General features: G+C 48.6%; 5 protein-coding genes across 11 annotated transcripts; 2 read left to right on the top strand and 3 right to left on the bottom strand.

Moving 5' to 3' along the window:
• Nucleotides 1-153: 153 nt before the first annotated feature.
• On the bottom strand, nt 154-5,938 carry LOC115763639. Of its 4 annotated transcripts, XM_030706271.1 has the most exons (9): nt 5,821-5,938; nt 5,544-5,764; nt 5,203-5,483; nt 3,756-5,150; nt 2,285-3,692; nt 1,296-1,973; nt 595-737; nt 419-524; nt 154-350 (listed from the first exon to the last, which is right to left on the bottom strand). In XM_030706271.1, coding segments are annotated over exons 1-9 (4,299 nt in total). In that variant the 5' UTR covers nt 5,823-5,938; the 3' UTR covers nt 154-285. The 4 variants fall into 4 exon arrangements, with proteins under 4 accessions (XP_030562131.1, XP_030562129.1, XP_030562130.1 ...); XM_030706269.1 differs by having other exon boundaries at nt 5,203-5,764; XM_030706270.1 differs by lacking the exon at nt 5,821-5,938 and having other exon boundaries at nt 5,203-5,775.
• Nucleotides 5,939-6,022: 84 nt separating this feature from the next.
• Nucleotides 6,023-7,959, top strand: LOC115763641 (O-phosphoseryl-tRNA(Sec) selenium transferase). 3 transcript variants are annotated; one of them, XM_030706275.1, is made up of 4 exons: nt 6,023-6,305; nt 6,360-6,489; nt 6,548-7,586; nt 7,801-7,895. In XM_030706275.1, exons 1-4 carry the CDS (start codon nt 6,108-6,110, stop codon nt 7,817-7,819), a joined length of 1,386 nt encoding a protein of 461 aa, XP_030562135.1. In that variant the 5' UTR covers nt 6,023-6,107; the 3' UTR covers nt 7,820-7,895. The 3 variants fall into 3 exon arrangements, with proteins under 3 accessions (XP_030562135.1, XP_030562136.1, XP_030562134.1); XM_030706274.1 differs by having other exon boundaries at nt 6,026-6,305; nt 6,548-7,576; nt 7,801-7,959; XM_030706276.1 differs by lacking the exon at nt 7,801-7,895 and having other exon boundaries at nt 6,360-6,493; nt 6,548-6,920.
• A 91-nt stretch (nt 7,960-8,050) lies between these two features.
• On the bottom strand, nt 8,051-11,443 carry LOC115763640 (golgin subfamily B member 1). The gene is made up of 3 exons (XM_030706273.1): nt 11,048-11,443; nt 9,101-10,966; nt 8,051-9,047 (listed from the first exon to the last, which is right to left on the bottom strand). Exons 1-3 carry the CDS (start codon nt 11,162-11,164, stop codon nt 8,061-8,063), a joined length of 2,970 nt encoding a protein of 989 aa, XP_030562133.1. The 5' UTR covers nt 11,165-11,443; the 3' UTR covers nt 8,051-8,060.
• A 231-nt stretch (nt 11,444-11,674) lies between these two features.
• Nucleotides 11,675-16,868, bottom strand: LOC115763809 (regulator of gene activity). 2 transcript variants are annotated; one of them, XM_030706553.1, is made up of 8 exons: nt 15,816-16,868; nt 14,241-14,376; nt 13,978-14,174; nt 13,665-13,911; nt 12,595-13,146; nt 12,328-12,532; nt 11,986-12,150; nt 11,675-11,914 (listed from the first exon to the last, which is right to left on the bottom strand). In XM_030706553.1, the coding sequence occupies exons 2-8, from the start codon at nt 14,371-14,373 to the stop codon at nt 11,695-11,697; spliced, it is 1,719 nt and encodes a 572-aa protein (XP_030562413.1). In that variant the 5' UTR covers nt 14,374-14,376; nt 15,816-16,868; the 3' UTR covers nt 11,675-11,694. The 2 variants fall into 2 exon arrangements, with proteins under 2 accessions (XP_030562413.1, XP_030562414.1); XM_030706554.1 differs by having other exon boundaries at nt 13,683-13,911.
• A 156-nt stretch (nt 16,869-17,024) lies between these two features.
• Nucleotides 17,025-19,583, top strand: LOC115763825 (another transcription unit protein). Its single transcript, XM_030706578.1, has 4 exons — nt 17,025-17,265; nt 17,324-17,396; nt 17,463-18,096; nt 18,163-19,583. The coding sequence occupies exons 1-4, from the start codon at nt 17,235-17,237 to the stop codon at nt 19,453-19,455; spliced, it is 2,031 nt and encodes a 676-aa protein (XP_030562438.1). The 5' UTR covers nt 17,025-17,234; the 3' UTR covers nt 19,456-19,583.
• Nucleotides 19,584-20,589: the final 1,006 nt, after the last annotated feature.

Genomic DNA, 20,589 nt, shown 5'->3' with positions numbered 1-20,589 from the left:
TAATTAAAGCAATTCTCTAACTGCATTTTACAAGACCCGTCACCGATACCGAAACGAGACGATAAAAACAATATAAAAAAAATTCACAAGCTCAAGAGGTCTTGTGTTCACGTTAACAAAATATATTTATAATCATGTCGCACAGACAAAAACAAAAGATTTAAAACTATTCAAAAGTCGAAGGAAAAAACAAAGAAATATATACATACATTGTATGTGCAGATTTTGTTTTATCTATCGGTGGGTGTGGCATATTCAGATGCCATAAACTGCTTATCTATCTATTCACTTGCGATTCACGATCAGCAGGCTGATCTCATTCAAGCGATTGGTTATATTAAAGCGGCTGCCTGCAAAGCAATTGGATTATAGATTATTATGTGATATACTCTTTGAAATCCTCACAAGTAATAGTTACCCATTTTAATCTCAACCAAATCGCCTGTTTTCAAAATGCATCTCTGCATCTCGGCCGAGCCATTGTCCAGCTCAACTTCAAACTCGCCATAGAGCGCCAGAAACCGCTGGAAGGAAAAACAAAATGTTAATTTTTTGAAGCGCGATATATATTTGAATATATATATTTATACGCACCAAAGTATTGGTCTTGTTGCGTTTCATGCCACGCTGTTGCAGCGGCTGGAAGCGCATGTAGCCCAAGGCGCACTTGTCCTCCGTTCCGTAGAAGCTGTATTCAACGCCGTCCAAATTCGAGAACTCCAGGTTGGCCGCCGATGCTGCAAGAAATACGTTTACACTAATATAAGTAATCAGGTTGAAGACTGGATTTGAGCAGGTATTCTGGTTAGAACCCAAAATGTGACGTGCAAAGGTTTGCACCCAGAATGTGACGATGGGAGATTCGAATAGAGAATGTCTAAAACTCAGATGCGAGCCCAAAACGAAGCTTCGAACTCAAAGCTTCGGTGCAAAGTTATGGAAAACTAGCTACACAAAATGCGCTAGTTTAAATCCAGAAATGGCGACGGAAGATTCGAATAGATAATGTCCAAAACGCGGATTCGAACCCTTCGAACTCAAAGCTTCGGTTAAGAGTTGTGGAAAACAAGCTACACAAAAAAGCGCTGGTTCAAATCCAGAAATGGCGATGGATGATTCGAATAGAGAATGTCTAAAACGGGAATTCGAAGTTGGGGAAAAATAGCTTCACGAAAAGGAGCGGGTTCAAATCCAGAATGTAAGGATATCAGGTTCAAACTCACAGCCTATGTTTAGGAGGTCTGAAAAAGGCTGCGAACCTAAATTAAAAGCTATGTATAAAAAATATAACGTACTGAAGCGCATTGAATTGTTCTCTTCTTCACTCGCGATGCTGGCCACATCCTCAGTGGATTCGGGCGCCGCATCGCTAACACCACGTAGCCAATCCGTCATTTGCAAGAGCTGGTTTTGCGCCACATTAAGTATGGGCACCGGAGGCAGATCAGGCGCTGCTCTCGGCTCAGGTTCTGGCTCGTTTGCAGCATAGAATTTTTCTGTGCGTGGCATTGGATCTGCTTCTGATTCTGTTTCTGAATCTGAGTCAGAGTATATTCGAGAATTCTTTTTTTGTCGGGCTCGCGTTTTCGTTGCTGCCTTGCGTTTGCCTTGCCTAACATCTAATCTCTCCGGCTCCATTTGCTGATCCTCTTCTTCGGTTATTTCGGGCAGCCGGGATATGCCCGCGTCCAGTGGCTCCTGCAGCTGATGCCGCTTACGCTTTAGCGTCCCGGAACTGCTTTCTGTGGCTCCCGGCTCTCTGTCATCACGCGGCGTGCTGCTACAGAGCGGCGGTCTCACAATCAACGAATTGGTGCGATTCTGAGCTGATCTCGTCTTGGACTTATCCTTTGCGAATTTGGGAAAGGTGGAGAGCGAGCGTTCAAAGAAAGTAAACTTAAAAGGATTGCTGACCGTGTGCACCCAGGTGTTGCGCAGCGGAACCTGGCCACGCTTCGATCTGCGAACTCCAGCTGGCAATTAAAAAAAAGAATTTGGTTATTTTCATTAAACTTAGTCACTTTTTAGTTTCACGAATTTGAGATTCCTGTAATGAAAAGTTAGTCTTTTTAGCTATAGCTCTATTGTCAGTCTTGCGATTTGGATTACATTTAGATCAGTAAATCTGTCAATCAGTCAGCTTGTATCATTAATAAAGGTCTTAAGAGCTTCTATAAAAAACTAATCTTTCTGGCTATGGTTGTGCATCAGTCAATCAAACAATCAATCAATCAGTCACGTCAATCAGTCAGTTAGTTAGTTAGTCATACATGTTAATACTTACTTGTTTCATCGTTTCCGTTCGTTGCATTCGCGTCCTCCGGCAACGTCTCGTTGACGAGTGTAATGCGCAGCTTATCCAATGCGCTGTCCAATGGGTTTTTTCGATTTTTCCTGGACGGAGGCGCAGATGGTTTCTTGAACAGAGCATCATCTTCTGGTGGCTTCTTTTGCTTCTTTGGCTTTTGCTGTTTTCTTGTATCCTTTGATTCATTCCTCTTCTGGCTCTCTTCCTGGCGAATCGACAGCTGGAGTGCATCGCGTGCAGCTCTACTGGTGCTCGGCTGTTCATCTAACGGAATTGGGTCCAAGTGTGATGCCTCTGGTACAGCTGGTGGTGTTGGCGTTTCCATGTGCAACTCCTCCATACACGTGCTGCTCGCCTCTGTATTATTGATAAGCTGTGCCGGCAACACTAAATTCTCCTCCTCAGCAGCTGCGCCTTGTGCATCTGTGCCTTGCTCTACCTGTTCCTGCTGCTGCTCCTGCTCCTCCTGAGACGGCTGTGGCAGAGATCTGCGCGACTGGCGCGTATATCGAATAGCGGCTGGCGCAGGCGGGACAATTTGTATATCCTCAATAACCTTAGGTTGAGAGCTTCCTGTCAGTTGCTCCGCCTGCTCCTCCTCCGCGTAATTGAGTTCTCCCCGAAGCTCTGCATCCACAGCAATAGAATTAAGGCGCACCGACCTGCGCGAACATCGTTTGGCAGCCGGAGAAGGTGGCCTAATGGGTACATCCTCCAATTCTGTAGCTGCATCTGGACTTTGCTGCACCTCCGCTTCCGAACACATGAATTCTTCTGGTGGCTCCGGCAGATATCTCTGAGACTGACGCGAGTATCTTAAGGAGGCTGGTGGAGACGGTACAATGAGTATTTCCTCGACAGCACCTGCCCCCTGCAGAACCTGGGTTTCCTTTGGCGGCTCTTCGTTCACATCAATAGAACTGAAGCGCCCCGAGCTGCGCGACTGACGCGAGTATCTTAAGGGGGCTGGCGGAGAAGGTACAATGAGTATTTCTTCGACAATCTCAACTGGAGAGGTTTGTGTTTGATCTGGTGCAGCATTTACCTCCAGCTGCACCTGATTTTCCTCTGGCGGCTCTTCGTTAACATCGATAGAGCTGAAGCGAACCGATCTGCGCGACTGACGCGAGTAGCGTATGGAGATTGATGGCGGCGGCACAATGGGTATATCCTCAATGATTGAATGTGGCGACGGTACGGGTGCGATCTGTAGGGAGCTGTCGCTTAGGCGCTTTGGCTGCTTTGCCGGCAACGGCGACAGATTGTCCTCGATATCCGAGTTGCCCTTGGTGTAAAGACTACGCTTAGTGTCCGTCCTGGAGCGCGACCTGAGGCGTTTCTCAATAGCTTGCGAGAGCTCCAAATAATTCAAGAGCTCAGTGGTCTTTAAAGAGATTTTAAATTGAAATTAATATATGAAGTGTTTGGTAAGATTAGATAAACTCACCACGGGTGCGCCACGGCGTCTGGAGCGCGAGCGTCGCGGCAGCTCCATCAAAAGAGAAGAAGTATTGAACTGTTGCATCGATAAGCTACGCCCCATTGCTGCGCTTTTGTTGAGTCCAGTAGAGGATGCAGCTGGCGGTGGCAAAGCATTTAACTCCAAACTGGGTGTAGTCACTTTGTTGGGCAAACCTTCGCCCTGACCAGACAGATTACGCCGCAATATCTCCATTTGTATGCTCTGTTCCAAGGCCAGCTGTTGCTCCATGATGGACGGCTGCTGCTGCTGCTCCCCGTTCTGCGGATAGATCTTGCCCAATGAATTGCGTTTACGCAAATCAAGTATCTCAAAGTTGCTCATGCGTGCCAGTTCCTCGGCAAACTGTTCGCCGTTGATGGCCGGCCGCGGCGGCTTATTGAGTGCCACCTGTGCGGTCTTCTGTGTGCTCTGCTTAGGTAAATGATTTGTGCGCGTGCGATGCAAATCGAGCAGCTGCATGGTCGGCTCCTGGCAGGATGACTGCCTGCGCCGTCGCTGCAGCCTGGTTGTGTTGCCGCCGGGTGGCGCCAAGTTTAGCGGCGCTGTACTATCCGTATTCTCAGCGTCGCTCTCGTCGAGCATTGTATCATCCCGAATATTATCCGGACTGCAAGTGGTTTGTATGCCACAACTAACAGCAGCTGCTTCTGATGATCTTGGCGGTGTTGCCGGCGCAGCTGACGTCTCCTTTGGTTGTGTTTCCGGCACAATATGCTCCGTGTCCGGCTCGACTTGCTGTGACGTTCGTGTTGACTCCAGCAGCTCGGATGTGCGTCTCAGACGCACTCGAGGCGCCTGTGGCAGCGACTCCACCTGTGACCTATTCTCCTGGGTTTGTGTTTCAGTCACAATCTGGTCGCTTTGCTGTGCTATGCGTATGGCTTTCTGCAGCTGTGGTGAGCGTCTCAAACGCACACGAGGCTGTCTTACTACGTATGAATCCGTGCGCGCAGGTGACGGAGCAGTCTTTGCTGCCAGCTGTCCCATGGTTGGGCTTTTGCTTGAGGGCGCGGGCTCTGTTTCTATGATTTCTATGCCCCGATTGCCTACACTAGTTGGTGTCCCTAGACGCTGTGCTGTGCTCGTCGAGGGTCTCCGTGCTGCTGTTATCTTGGAAGGCCGCTCGGCCTTGCGGTCCATTTGCTTTAGACTTGACTCAAAGCTGATTTCGAAGTGGTCATGTTGCGGCGGAGGCTCAAGGGCGGCACCTATTGCTGCTGCTACTGGCGAACGCTGCGGCAACCGCTGTGGCTTACGCTGCGACGATTGCTGCGGCGATTGCTGCGGATCCTTCTGTTGCTGTGGCGACTGTCTGGTTGCTGGTTTCTCTGAAGCAGGCGTGCTACTAACTGTGGGCAGCTGTGAGATTGTCAGTTAATGTGAGCTGATATTGAAATATAACGAAACTTACAAAATCAAAGGTGCCCGATGTCTTGCGAGTCTCATTTACAGCATTGTCGAACTCCTGCTGCAGTTCGCGCCGGCCACCCAACTGGGAGCGTCTGTTCAAGGCCACACGACGCAATTTATCAGGCTCGGGCAGGGCGCCTTCGCTGCGAGTTGCTTGGAAGCGTAGAGTGTGCGCAGGCGAGACGCTATGGGAGCGCCGCTGCGGTGGTAGATTCTCGCGTGTCGGCGAATTGGGAAATTCGGGTTGCGGCTGTGACTCTGTCACCAAATGCTGCGCATTTTCTGTAATGGGTAGGTTAAATGTCTCGTGGAGCTCTTGTTTCTTAGCCACTCTCTGTGTACCTTTTGACTGAACCTGCTGCTGTTGTTGCTTTTCTGGCAGTTTGATCAAGTCGACGTCTACATCAAATGACACATCGTAGCCGCCAAGCACGTACTGTGGCGTGGCCTTTGGCTTTGGAGCGGTTTTGAGTTTTAGAAACGCCGTCAAACGATTTGCATCTGGGTTGCTCTCATTCAGAATGTCATCCAGCTCGCGCATTGTGTCCTCACTTATTTTCGGCCTGCAAAAACCACCTTATTTACAGTGTGCTCGGTTATTTTTTGTTGCTGCACTTACATGTTGTGTTTTGCGCCTTACGGCAAATTGTTTATTTATACTTCTTGTAAAGGAATTTGAAACGAAATGTGACGCCGTTTTATTGATGCGCGCTGCTTCAGCTCACTTGCTTTACAACACTGAAATGCAAGACTGTCGCTGGCAGTGCTGAAAACATCGATAAGTTGCTCTCACGGCGCTAAATGTATCGATGATAACGATTAGTTAAACGACACCTACGGTTGCAATCAGTGCTGCCAATCGCCGCTATAAATAGCTATAAACAGTAAAGATTGGCAGCACTGGTTATGGTTAGGCTAGTAGGATTACACCTCCAATACCAAGGCTGTAGGTGTCATACCAGCTTAAGTAAACATTGGGCGCGCTACACAATGAATTTCAATGGAATAAATATACCCCAAAAGCTGGTGCCGCACAACTATTTGCAGCTGGGATTGGCGGCGCAGCGAGGCAGGCAGCGCCAACTCAAAGAACTGCTGGAAAAGGTAGCAGAAGAAAAACGTAAAACAAATAGAGATAAGAAATTGTTTGTTTTGCAGCGAAAATTGCCAGAGCATGGTTGGCGGGATGAGGAGATCGAGGAGCTGGTGCACCAGCTGGCCGCATTGGACAGCAACAATTTCGCACACAATGTGGGCCTCGGCGAGCGGGAGGCGCGCATTGCGTGCAGTAAGTAAAAAATTTAAATTGAATAAAGAAATCTTGCGATTATTCTTGGATAATTCAGAGCTCGTGGCGCGGCGCCATTACAACTTTGGCCATGGCATCGGGCGCTCTGGAGATCTGCTGGAGGCACAGCCGAAGGCCGCCGGCTCCACGCTGCTGGCCAGTCTGACAAACGCACTGCTGCTGGATCTGATGAAGATGCTTGGCCTGCAAAGCTGTCGCGGCTGCTTTCTGGTGCCCCTGGCGACGGGCATGACGTTGACCTTGTGCCTGCAGGCGCTGCGCAAGCGCCGACCAAATGCCAAATATGTGCTCTGGTCACGCATCGATCAGAAGTCCTGCTTTAAGGCCATCACCGCCGCCGGCCTGCAGCCCATTGTTATACCCGTCCAGGTGCTGGCGCACGAGTGCACCTTGGTCACAGATTGCGGCCAGTTCGAGCAGCGCATCCGGGAACTGGGCGCTGCTAATATACTCTGTTTGTACAGCACAACCAGCTGCTTTGCACCGCGCAACTGTGACAGCGTTGTTGAACTGGCAAAGCTGGCCAAAAGCGCGGCTGTGCCGCATCTGGTCAACAATGCGTATGGACTTCAGTGCGAGGACATCACGGGCCAGTTGGAGCGTGCCCAGCGCGTGGGACGCATTGATTACGTTGTCCAGAGCACGGACAAGAATCTTCTAGTGCCTGTGGGCGGCGCCATTGTGGCCAGCTGCGATGAGCAGCTGCTGCAGCATCTGGCCAGCAGCTATGCAGGTCGCGCCAGCAGCTCCCAGACACTGGACGTATTCATGACGCTCCTCTCACTGGGACGCAGCGGCTACCAGGCTCTGCTACGAGAACGCCGGCAAAATTTTCAATATCTCAAACAGCGGCTGCAACAATTTGCGGCAGAGCACGGCGAAATCGTGCCACAGAGCACATTTAATCAGATATCCCTGGCGCTCACCGTGAGCACACTGAGACGTCTTGGTGAGGAGGAGCACAGCGTGACCCAACTGGGCGCCATGCTACACTCGCGCGGCGTGTCCGGTGTGCGAGTGGTGCCCGTTGGTCAGACCAAATCCATCGATGGCTACGAATTTAAGCGTGGGTATCTGTAAATATCAATTATATATATAATATAAATTTTTATATAAATTATATAAATTATATATGTAAGATAGGGCTTCTTTCGGTCAATTTAAATTTATGTATTTATTTATTTAATTTGTTATTATTTACAGAGAACAAATCAATAACAAATTAAGTAAAGAAACAAGTAAACATATTATTATATATATGCAATTTGATTTCTATTTAATTTTCATCAGATTTTGGTTCGCATCATGAGCTGATGGAGATGCCGTATTTAACTGTGGCCGCAGCTCTGGGCATCCGTCGCCCGGAAATCGACAAGTTTTTTGAGATCTTGGACAAATGCTGGACACTGCTCAAAAAGGCACCTGCTTAGCTTAGTTGGACTGTTGGAATGTATATACTCTATTCTTAAGTCGGGTGCATAAAAAAAACAATTGTAGCCAACTATAAATAATTCGACTAAGCATAGCTTATACTAGTATATAGCTTATATCTATCGATTGCTGGGCTCGTTCTCCTTGTCGTTGACCTTGCGCTGGCGGTCACGGCTCTTGCGCTGCTGCAGATGCTGCTGCATGGTCGCCTCGATTTGGGTGAGGGAGGTCTGATACTCGAGCTTGATGCGCTCGTATTCGCGTTTCATGTGCGCCTCCTTGTCCTCCGCGTACAGCTTGTAATTGTGGGCGGTGCGCTTGGCGCTCTGATACCGCAACTGTGCGGCACGCATTGCCTCCTCGTGGCTGTCGCGCAGCGTCTGGACTTGGGTGCGCCAGTGCTGTTCCACCTGTTCAATGGATTGCTTTTGCTTATCCCATTCGGCCATGACGGTTTTCATGGAACGTCGCTCGGACTCGATGCTCGCATGCTGCTCGTCCAGGTCGCGCAGCAAGTCAGCAATGCGCTGGTTCTTCGACTGCAGCTCGCTGCGGCACTTGTGCAGCATTTGCTTCTGCTTGTCCTCCTGCTCGGCCAGCAGCTCCTGCATTTGCTCGCGCTCCGCGAGTATCGTTTGCTTCAGCAGCTCCACCTCCGTTTGTCGCTGCTGCAGATCCCGGCAGACCAATTGATATTCGCGCTGCAGGCACAGGCTGCGCTCCTCCGTCTGCTGAACGCGCTGCGTAAACCGCTTCAGCTCGGCGGCAAAGAGCTTGGCCATCTCGTCGCGCACACGCTGCTCGATGCGCTTGATGCGTGCCTGCGTCAGCTCCGGTGAAGCGGGTGACGCCGCCTCGGCTTCATTCGCGGCTGCCTGCTTGGGGGAGCTGACCGCCTTGGCTGCCTCCTGCTGCAGCTGCTGCTCATATAGCTCTGCCTTAGCCTTGAGCTCGGCTAGCAGCTTTTCTTGCTCCGCCGCCTGCTGGAGCTTCACCTCCAGCTCCGCGTGCAGAGCCTGCGCCTGCTGCAACTCATTTCGCAGCTCACTCAGCTCCTTGGCCTGCATGGAGTTCATGTTCTGCAGCTTTAGCATTTGGATTTCAAGCTGTAAGTACATTTAGTTAGAGCAGCGCTCGTTTGGAACACTTCACATCCTACCTTGGTTACCTCGGCCAGCTGATCGCTGCACTTGCCGCAATTGCTGGAGCTCTCCTTGGCTGTTTTAAGCACCTCCTCGTGCATTTCGCGCTCCCATTTCTCGCGCAGCAGCTGCAGCTCGCGTTCGTGTCGCAGCTTCTCCGTGTCGAGTATTTTCGATAGCTCCTGCGCCTTCAGCTCCGCCAGCTGCACATTGCGCTGCAGTTGGGCAATTTGCTGGCGCTGCTCCTGCAGCTCCTTGATGCTATCCGTCTCGCTCAGCTTGCGCAGCTGATAACTCAGCGTCTCCTTATCGTTGGCAATGTCCGTGTAGAGCGTCTTCAGTCGTTCCACCTCGCCCTGCGCATCCTTCAGCAAGATCTTGTGCCGCTCCAGCTCCAGGCGCAAATTGTCCGCGGTGGCCCGCGTGCGCAGCTGTCGATTGTCATCCGTTAGCTGTTCGTGTTGGCGCCGCAGCTGCTCATGCGCCAACTGCAGTTGCTCCAAATCCAGCTGCGCCTGCTTCAGCTGCTTATCGAGCTTTTGGCGCTCTGTCGTTTGCGCCAGCGTCTTCTGCTGCAGTGCTTCCCGCTCGGCCAACAGCGCATCCAATTCAGCTTGCAGCTTGGACGAATTCAGCGTTGAGTTGTGCTGTCGCTCGTTCAGCTGCTCCTGCAGCACCCGAATGCGCGTCTCCAGACGCGAATTGTCTTCCTTCAGCGTGGCCAACTGGACCAGCGTTTTGTTCTCCTCCGCCCGCAGCATGCTCAGTTCATTGGTGCGCTCGTCCAGTTGTTTCTCCAGCTTGCGCACTTCCTCGCGCTTGTTCTTCAAACTGGCCAGGGCCCGGTAGAGCTCCTGCTTGATGTGTCCCATACGATCGGCTGGATTTAGGGGCGTGCTGCCCATCAGACGGGACGGCAATCTATTTGGCGTCTCCGTTTCGGCCTGATGCTGTTGTATCAGCGTATCCATCAGATCCAGCTCAGCTGTGGTGCCATTAACACGCTCCGTTAGCTGCGCTATGGTCTGCTCCATGCTGGCCACCTGTGCGTGCAGATCGGCTATGCACTGCTGCTGGCACGTGTACTCCGCCTCGTAGTTGGGCTTGGCGGCCAACTGTTGGAAGCGCCGCTGTGCCACATCCAGCGCGGCGTTGAGTTCATTGATTTTGGCCGCCTTGTCCAGCAGCATGGACTCGTGGCTGGACTGCAGCGCATTGTAGCGCATATGCATTTGATCGAGCTCCTGTTTTTTCTTGTCCAGCTGATCGCTCAGCTGACTCAGCTGCTGCTGCAGTAGCTCCGTTTGGGCGCGTTGATGCTCCTCCAGCTGCTTGATGCGCATATCTGTGTTGCGATCCTCACGCCTGTGCTGATCCCGCTCGACCATGTCATATTTACGCTGCACATCGGCGAGCAGCGTTTGAGCTGTCTCCAGCTGCCCAACTAGCTGGGTGTTCTCCGCCTCCAGCGAACGCTTCTCGCAGCGAAGCTTCTCAATGTTATTGTCCAAATTGGAGCACTTCTCTTTGCTATCCACGAGCAGCTCGTGCGCGTGCTGCTTCTCGCGCAGCGCCCGCTCCAGCTCGGCCTGGGTTATGGTCAGCCGCTTCTGGTACTCATCGATTTTCTTATGCGCCTCCGTGGCCAGCTTATTGATGTTGCTCAGCTCGTGCGTCTTGGAATCCAGCATCATCTTTAGCTTATGCATTTCGCTGGCACTTACAAACTCCTCCTGCTGATGCTGGGCGGGCTGTTGCGTAGGCAGCGGCGGCAGTTGATGCGTGGGCAACAAATTGGAAGGATAATTTGTTGTCGAGTCAATTGTGCTCTCGTCGTCCTCGTCATCCAAATCATCGAAAGCATTTTCCAATAAATTCCCCAGCTATAAAATATGTATGCACAAAATAATTAAAAATAACTTCAGGTAAACAAGGCTTGCGTCGACTCAAATGCCAATAACTACCTCCGCTTCGCGTCTCTTTTGATCCTGCAGCGCTTCTTCTTCCTCCTGGCGCTCCAGCGTTGAATTTACCTTGAGGGTTTCGGCGCCCTGGAAAAGGCTGACGCCGGGCGTGTTCATTTTGACGTCTGTTCACAATTAATTTAAATTTGAATTTGAGCTAATGGCGCAGGCGCTGATTTTTTTTTTGTTTTTGTTGTCGACGTCAAGTTTGGTATGCAGCTCAGCACATTAGCTTGCTAATTTTGAGTAGACACTTAACAACTGTTGCTTGGATATATGGCAAATCAACGCAACTCTGCAATCATATTCCCAGTTTTTTATTAATTTTTCACTACAGCAAATTTATATCATACAGCTAAATACCGCAACAGCACTGAAGCATGTTTAAACATGTTTACTTTCCACGCTTGATAAGCAAACCACAAGCCAGTTCAGACTGTAGTAGTATGGCAGCACTGTGCTGCTCGTGGTGGCCGGTCGATAACACCTAGCGTAGGGTGCGTCAGCATATCGATAAAGTAAATACAGGGATGCACACATTAAACATTAACCAAACTGATGCGTTTAATAAAAAAAATAAATTATGAATACAACTCTTGTACAAAGATTTGTCTTGCTTTTTTCAAATTTTTTCAGTTTTATTATTATTATACAGACTGTCCATTCATAAACGCACTTATATTGGGACATTTATCTAATTTCTCGGCATCTATTTGGAAAACCTTGGACAAACGTTTCCAACTTTGCGCATCAAAGTAATAGAAGGTGCCACGCTCTTTTGTACCATTTTTTTCATATTGATTAATGCCAGGAATTCGAGTTATCCAAATCTTCTCCTCCACATGATACCGCCACTCGCGACTATGCCTGTGTTATAGAGAAAATAGAAATGTTAATTTAAAATAAAAACAAGAGAATTTGGTTTTCACGGGACTTACAATTCAGCAGCTGCCATTAATTGCATTATATCACCGATATTCGTGTAGAACAGGAAAAAGAGCAGATCCTCTTGCAGCTTTTTCAGTACCGGCGCTGTGAGCTTATCTCTAATCGCAAAATTGATCAGATATTCGGGTGGCACGCTGTACTCAACGTCTTGTGCTCTGTTAATAAACAAACAATGTTTCAATTGGATTTGAATTTGAATGCAACCGATATTGCATTGCGATAAGTCCATAAGCAACCCAGCGCAATATAGTATCGACATCGATCGATATCGTTTGTATTCAACATTTTAAAAAGGGGCGCCAAACGAATCTAATTGGCTTGGGCGCGCTCACCTGCAGGGCTGTTCCACGAACGGTCCAGCGAATGTTGGATGCAAACTCTCCTGTGAATTCAGATTCAGGCCCAGGCCCGTTAGATCCGTGCCCAGCGATAATGTCACCAGATTTGGATCCGTCTCGGCCGCCCGAATGAACGTCAGCAGACCCACCATACCAAACTGATTGTTCACCATGCTCGCTGGTATGTTTGTGACCTTGCCTGTAAATTGAGATTTGATTTGGTTAGTATGTGCACTCTTCTATTTGGTATTTGGGCCTTACCATCTGGCGATGTTTGTACGCCGCTCTTCACAAGTTTATCATTGCTGGAATTATCGTTCATGTGCTCGCCGCCCGCTCCGCTGCCCGTGCCACTGCCGAGACCGCCGCCAACGCCCATCATTGCATTGTTGCCGGTAACGCTGTTGACACCACCGCCACCGCCGCCGCCAACCCCGCCGCCGCCAGCGCCTACTAAACCTACATGCGTCGCATTTACCACACCGCTTGACCCGCTGCTGCTGCTGCCGCCACCAACAACGCCGCCCAGACCGCTGCCAACGGCGCCGTGACCATTGCCACCAACAACGGCGCCGGAACTGCCCGCACCGCCGCTGACCACAATTGAATTCATTGCCTTTTCCGTGCCATCCAGATTGTTCTCTGTGATACCGCCGCCGCCGCCGGCGCCTCCAGCAGCGCTGCCAACGCCGCTGCTGGCGCCCAACGCGTTCGTTGTGCCATCCGAGTTCTGGGTGCCCGGTAACGCAGGAAAGTCCTCGTTGGACATCGTGAATTCCGATTGCTCTGACGTTGGTTGCTTCACCATGCCAACTGAAATTAGTTCCAAAACCCATCAGTCAATTTGGCAGAGTACAAGGAATGCGGTGCACTCGCATAACAAACGGATATAGCAAACAAATACAGTACGTTCTTAGGGGATAATCCTTCTACTAAAACTAGTTAATTCCAAAACCACAAAGCAAATAGTAAAAAATAAAATTGTTATCCTCCTAATAAAATCGAAGATATCTTTGTAGACATATGACACATATGGTACACAATATACATATATCTATAGTAAGCAGCTATTTTCTAGCAAAATTGAACTGTTTTCATCATTTATAGAACATAAATATAAAATAAAAAACATTAGCACAATTATGTGGGCAATCAAAGTACATACAAATATAGGTATATATATATACATATATATATATACATATATATATATACATATATATAAATAGAGAGTTATAAATAGAGAGTTAACCGCAACCAATTGTAGTTATAAACGTAGATTGTAACCGAAATGTAAATTAAAATAATGTGGATTTTTGTTTTGAACTCACAAGAGGTAAAGAAATTACCGTAGGGTTTGCTGCCCGGCGGCTGGAGGGTATTCGATTGGGGCAGTGTCTGATCGTTCTGGCCGCGCGCATTCGTCAGCGATGGAAACTCTGTGGGATCGAGCAGCGCCGGCGTTGATGAGTCCGCCCCGCTGCCACCACCGAATACATGAAAGTTATTTAAAGGGCCGCCGCCACCGCCAGTCCCATAGCCGCCGCGGCCGGATTGCATAAAGTTGCCCATGTTCGACTGCAACGGAAACGATTAAGTATTTAATTCACATTTGTGTAAAATGCAATATATAGATGCACTCACCATGGGCCCGCTGCCCAGACCCTGCATGGCACGACGCTCCACAAACGGCCGCTGGCCAAATAGATTCGCATTGCGATTGCCACTCGATAAGGCGGGACCACCGACGGATAACTGCGCATTTCGATTCGGCGACAGCTGAGGCGGCTGTTGCGTTTGTTGACCGTAATTCGCAGCGCCAGGATAGGAGGTTGCGAAGTCTGCACACAGAAAGAAAAAAAAACATATTAAGAAAATATAGTACATATGTTTTTGACGCGACTTACCGGTTTGGAACATGCCGGACGTGGGTGTTACATGGCCAGACATGGAGCTACCACCAAAGCCGCCAGTTGTGCGGCCCGTTAAAGCCGCGTTTGCTATGCTTCTGGGAGGTTGTTGAAAATTTAAATTCGCCATAATCTGCAAAGCAGAAATAAACACAAAAATAAAGCAAAAATTGTATTTGACGAGGATCAACTAAAAAAAACATTTATTCCCATTTTTATGGTGCCTGCTGCTAATTGCATTTGATTGGCAGCTCAAGCGCTGTTATCGATTACAGTTATCGATTTCAAAGCCAGATCAACAGCAAAAAATCGATAATAAGTCAAAAAGTTTGTGATGCAGTCGTGACGTGTGCTGTGTGTTTTGGCGCGCACCAGACACGGTATACATACTTATAGTATATACCAATTGGCCAACAACAACAAATCATGCGAGGCCGGCTGTTGTTTATCAGAAACGTTGATGCAGCTGAGCGAGAGAGGGTCAAATTTGATTTGTGAACAAGAGCTACGTGACGCTGACTCACGTTAGATTCAAGGAGAGCGAAACAGAAACCAAATCGCGCGCATTTGATAACAAAACCGAAAACCGAGTGCAGATAATAATTGCGGCGCGTTGAAAATAACACAAACATATGCTTATAAATAAATATAAACAAGACACAAATGGGGACTACACGTTTTTTGCTGTCTGACTTTGTCTGATTCTCTGCATTTTTGTTGTTGGGGGCGGATTTTTATTAATTTGCGGCTTCGATAAAGCCAAGGTCGCTGGAAAATTTACGTAACAGTTACAGACAACAGCTACAATCAGCCGTAATCAAGCTGTAACAGCTAAAAAATAAAGCACAGCGAATTTGAATACAAAGCAGGTAAACAAAGTGGCGTTCACTTTGCAATACTAATTCCGATTAAATGGCCGCGCGGGCATCAGCTGTCAAAAAAGCAACAAAAATCAATGGACATAGCATACGTCAGTGTGTGCATAAGCACACACGCACGCACACATCCGTCTAAAAACCAGCCAGACAAGTAATGGCAACCAAAAGACTGCACGAAGAAAAGCAAATGAAAAAGGATGCACTGCACTTGACATAGGCGATCAATTTGTAATTGTGTGTGTGTGTTTGAGCGTGTATGCGGTGCGCACAATAAACGATGCTGCGTGTGTGAGTTTTGCTGATCTGCTGTTAGCTCTATCGGCGGCTCTGGCTGCACTTGCACCTCTACACTGATTATTGTTTACTGCATTGTACCTTCTGTGTTGCGAGCACCTTTCTTACACGCTCTCCTCTATTTGTTTGCTTCAACTTTGCTAGACTGATAGCCCGATTGCTTTACAGCGTCGGTTCGCCGATGCTGATCGTACGGGTTTGTTCGCTATGTATGTAACTCCATCAGCTGACCAATGGATGTTTTGCAACACTGAATTCGCTTACAACAAATTGCAGCGAATTCAACATTGGCCAATTAGCGTTTTGAGCTTGCCTTGGAAACGGAAAAGCGAGCTTAAGCCAATAGAAACTAGATTGAACTGTGAGTGCTGAAGGGCTGGCGGTTGTTTACAATACTTACCTAAATGAACGTTGGATGATAATGCTGCTGCTTCTTCCTCTTCTGCCACTGTTAATGCTTCGGTTTGCCGACTACTGCTGTTACCAACAACAACATACACTGAATGTTTTGTTCTCACCGCATTTAACATTCCAAAGCGACGGGGACGTTGTTGTTGCTGACGCTGCCACTGCCGCTGCCGTGTGCTCTTGCGTTTTGTCAGCTGCTGCACCAACTGACGCTAGTAGTTGTGAACTTGAATATGTTTAGTTTTGATCACTCGACTCGGTTTACAGTTACAGTTATAAATGGCACTGGCACACACACACGCAGGATAACGCTCGCACGCACACAGGCACCCACACGACGAAGATGATGCGCAAAGTGTAGCCGCAACGTGCGGAGAGAGGTTAGTTGGTATTTTTCCGCGCCGTATCGTCCCTAAATATATTGCATATATATATACATATATATATGCATGCACGCACGTACACACTCGCTGTATTGGTAACTGTGTGTTGGTGTACTTCGTCGTGCCTGCCCGAGAGCAGGAGTACCGAAGGTTTTTTCTTTTTTTTTTTAAATGTGCTTTCCTCCTTGCCTTGCAGCGCAAAGCGGCGCACTACACAATTTTGGGCTGATGCAGAGGCGTCCAATGCAAAATATTCATAGGGTATTAACACGTTTTGCTGTTGTTTTGCAGAGTTTGGCCTTTTTTTGGTTTGTTTTGCCTTGGTTTATGTATAATATGTTGGTTTTATTTGTAAGTAAATAATTGCTTGATATTGCGCTGTTGCCACTGCTTCTTCTTCCTTCACTGCTTCCACAGTATGTTTGTGTGAGTGTGTATGTCTCTGTCTTTGTTTTCTCAGTTCATTGAAATTTCACCCGAACGCGAATTTGGGGTAAATTCGCTTCGCGATTTGCGCACCTTTTACGCCGCGCACAATTAAACGCACTTAAATTCAAAATAGACAAATGCCTATTATTTACAATTGCAATGCTATAAACAATTTTTGAGCGTTCGAAAAACGCTTAAAATGTACACAAAATACGTTCCGCAAAAAACTTTTGTGGCTCGTCACATACGAATACAAATACACAAAAGACGGAGACGGATGATGGTTATCGATGAAGCGTTGTTATCGATAGTAGCGTTTACAACAGCAACAGCAGGGTCGCATTTAAAGTTATAGGAGTGCAAGGCACGAAGCAAGATTAACAAATACGGCAATTAAAAAAATTAATTATATAGTTGTTATTTAGTTGTATGTTAATGAACTTTAGCGTTACTACTTGCTTGATCGTTTCAATTGTTTAAAGTTTATATATAAGTTAATTATACGTATAGCTAGTCTGCACGTGTCTGAGCCGCCAATCTTGTAATTTGCATTTTTGGCATTGGCATTTGATTGTTGAATAATATTACCAAATTAAAATATGGCCGATCCGAATTCAGATGACGAGAGCGGTAAGTGCATTAAAAAATATTTGGCTGTGTCAGCTGTACTTGAATGCCTTTTTCTCAGGTACTGGGTCCGGTTCCAGTCGCAGTGGAAGCCGCAGTCGCAGCGTCACACCGCAAGGCGGCAGCGCACCGGGGTAGGTTTTTAAAAATTCAACTCAGCCTGTCACAGTGGTATTATTTTTTATATATTACCTGTTCAGCTCGCCCCGCAGTCGTAAATCGGGCAGCGGCAGCGATCGTTCCCGTTCTGGCTCCAGATCCTCGCAATCGCGGTCTGGTTCCGGTTCGCCGCATAGCGCACGCAGCGGCTCAGCGGCAAGTCGACGGTCGCGCTCCGGTTCGGCGCGCAGTCGGCGCTCCGGTTCGGCTCATAGCCAGCGCAGTAGCTCAGCGCATATTCAACGTTCCCGAAGCGGCACTCCCCATAGCACCCATAGCAAGCACAGCGGCAACGCGGAGTCCCGCTCCAACTCACCGAATCTACAAATTGACGACCAACGCGCCAATTCAAAGAGCAAGAGTCGCAGTCGTAGCCGCAGCGGCAGTCGCACTTCCAGATCCAAGACCCGATCACAGACCCGTTCCCGCAGCCGCTCCCGCTCCAAGTCGGGCACACCACGCTCACGTTCCAAGTCGGGCACACCGCGCTCAGTTCGCACATCCCGCAGTCGGAGCGGCTCCGCCTCCGGCTCGGGCAGTGACATTGGCGTACCCAAGAAGAAGCCCCGCCGCCAAAGCAATTCGGATAACGAGAAGCCTGATAGCGACACAGCAGCACCCTCCAAAGCAAAGAAGGCGCGCTTGATTGACTCCGATAGCGAGGAGGATGTGCCGGTAGGGCATACTGTGCTCCATGTGTTCCATCAGCAGCTAATTTAACTATACTCCAATTATTTGCAGCCCAAGAAAGCGCCTGCCGCATCGGACATCTTTGGGGATGCGGATGACATCAGCGATGACGAAGAGACGGCGCATAAGTCTCCGGCGGGCAGCTTGGCGCGCTCGCGTAGCCGCAGCCTAAGCAAGTCCCGCTCACGCAGTCGCTCCATGAGCCGCTCGCGCAGTCGTTCCCGTTCGCGATCACGCGACGCCGAGCCGCAGTTGACCGTGCCCAAGGAGGATGAGCCGGAACCGCTGCCGGAGACGCGCATCGATGTGGAAATACCGCGCATATCAGCCGATCTGGGCAAGGAGCAGCACTTCATCAAGCTGCCCAATTTTCTTTCGGTTGTCACGCATCCTTTCGATCCGGAGACGTACGAGGACGAAATCGACGAGGAGGAAACCATGGACGAGGAGGGTCGCCAGCGCATCAAGCTCAAGGTGAGCAACACCATCCGCTGGCGCGAGTACATGAACAACAAAGGCGAGATGGTCCGTGAGTCCAATGCGCGCTTCGTGCGCTGGTCCGACGGCAGCATGAGCCTGCATCTGGGCAACGAGATCTTCGATGCGTATCGCCAGCCCCTTGTGGGAGATCACAATCACCTGTTCATACGCCAAGGCACTGGTCTGCAGGGTCAGTCGGTGTTCCGCACCAAGCTAACCTTCCGGCCGCATTCGACGGAATCATTCACACACAAAAAGATTACCATGTCGCTGGCGGATCGCTCGACCAAGACAAGCGGTATTAAGATACTCACACAGGTGGGCAAGGATCCCACCACGGATCGTTACTCGCAGCTGAAAGAGGAGGAGGCCAAGCTGCGTTTGGCCATGCGCACCCAGCACAAGGCCCAGCCCAAGAAGAAAAAGGCCGGCGCCGGCGAGCCGCTGATCGGCGGCGGCGGCAACTCCTCCTATCAGCATGACGATGGCAGCGACGACGAGAATGCGATCAGTCTGAGCGCCATCAAGAATCGGTACAAGAAGGGCGCCGGCGGCACCCAGGCAGAGCCGAAGGCCTCCACCATTTACTCCTCGGATGAGGACGAGGGCTCCGATTTTGAAGCGCGACGCAGCAAAAAGGTCAACAAGGCAAAGGCCAGCAAAGCGCTGCGCGATTCCGACAGCGAATCTGACGTCGGCAGCGGCAAAAGCGGCGGCGACCGCGCTGCCGACGCCGGCAGCGCCAGTGGCAGCGCCAGCGGCAGTGACAATGAAAGCCGCAAATCCGGCGGCAGCAAAACTGGCACTGCTAGCGGCAGCGGTTCCGGCAGCGGTAGTGGCAGCGGCAGCGATAACGATGATTAGCCGATACACAAACCAGAAGCCAATAAGAATAGTGTATTAGGGACACAATATGACTTAGCTTAAGTTGTTTTTAACCATGGTTAAACTAAGTTCGGTAAAGCAAATAAATGGAATAATCTTAAAAACAACTAGCAGCAAATGGTTGTCGAATATTAAATACCCTTTAAACATATAGAAAATGTGTGGGATGTGCTTTGGAACCTTTGGTTCCTGTCAGCTATATTCTTTTGATTGTTCTTATATATAGAAACTAGCGGGTATGGAACAACTTTTTCAAAAAGCTTTGAAAATGATTTTGAAACGTTTACGTTTCACGTTTGCCTTTTCCGCCAATTTACCACTGTTGCGGGTGGAATTTCTCAAATCGTTGAAACACATATTCACTAAGTTTTTATGTAGAGCTTTTTAAATAATTTTGAAGCAAATCGGAAAAAAATTAAATCGTCACAAAAAAAATCTTTGAATTGCACTTTTTACCGAGGATGCTTTGATTTTGCGAAAAATGTGAAACACGTCTCAAATGATTTTTCATATAGATCCTTGAAAATGAGTTTGAGGACGTTATCCACCAAATTTTTGACCTCCATTTCCACCAAGGAGGAATACATTTTTGGAGAATTGTGAAATACCCCTCAAATTAATTTAAACAAAGAACTTTGAAATTGATTTTGAGGCCGACCGGATGGTAAACAAAAAAGTTTCATACAAACGTCTTAAAGTGCACCTTCATCACATGAGGTAACTACAGTGAAAATTTCAGCTTCCTAGCTCTTACGGTTTGGGCTGTGCCTTGATCACCAATCAGTCAGTCAGTCAAGACAAACAGTTTTATATATAGAGATCGAAATGAATTGTTTTTGTTAAAATGAATGAGTTTTGTTAAAAGTCCTTCGAAAAGCAGAAAAGTATTTCATGGAAGAACACAGCTTTTAATCTAATTGTTCCTTGTACAATCGCTCATATTTAGGGGTTCTAGTGGGGATTATAGTTTAGGCCTTGGTCTAAAGGTTCTTCCTCCTACATTAAACCATGTCGAGCGATATGTTAGATTTGTGACACAGTAGAATTTGCTTAAGATATTTAAGCCAAAAGAAATTCTCATTTTCGTAGAGTTCCTATGACAGACATTTGATC

This window comes from Drosophila novamexicana, unplaced genomic scaffold, assembly GCF_003285875.2.
Source record: "Drosophila novamexicana strain 15010-1031.04,08,12 unplaced genomic scaffold, DnovRS2.1 tig00000770-arrow-pilon, whole genome shotgun sequence".
In the NCBI taxonomy this organism is placed as follows: Eukaryota; Metazoa; Arthropoda; class Insecta; order Diptera; family Drosophilidae; genus Drosophila; species Drosophila novamexicana.
The sequence above is the reverse complement of the archived record's forward strand: the minus strand, read 5'-3'. Positions and strand labels throughout refer to the sequence as shown.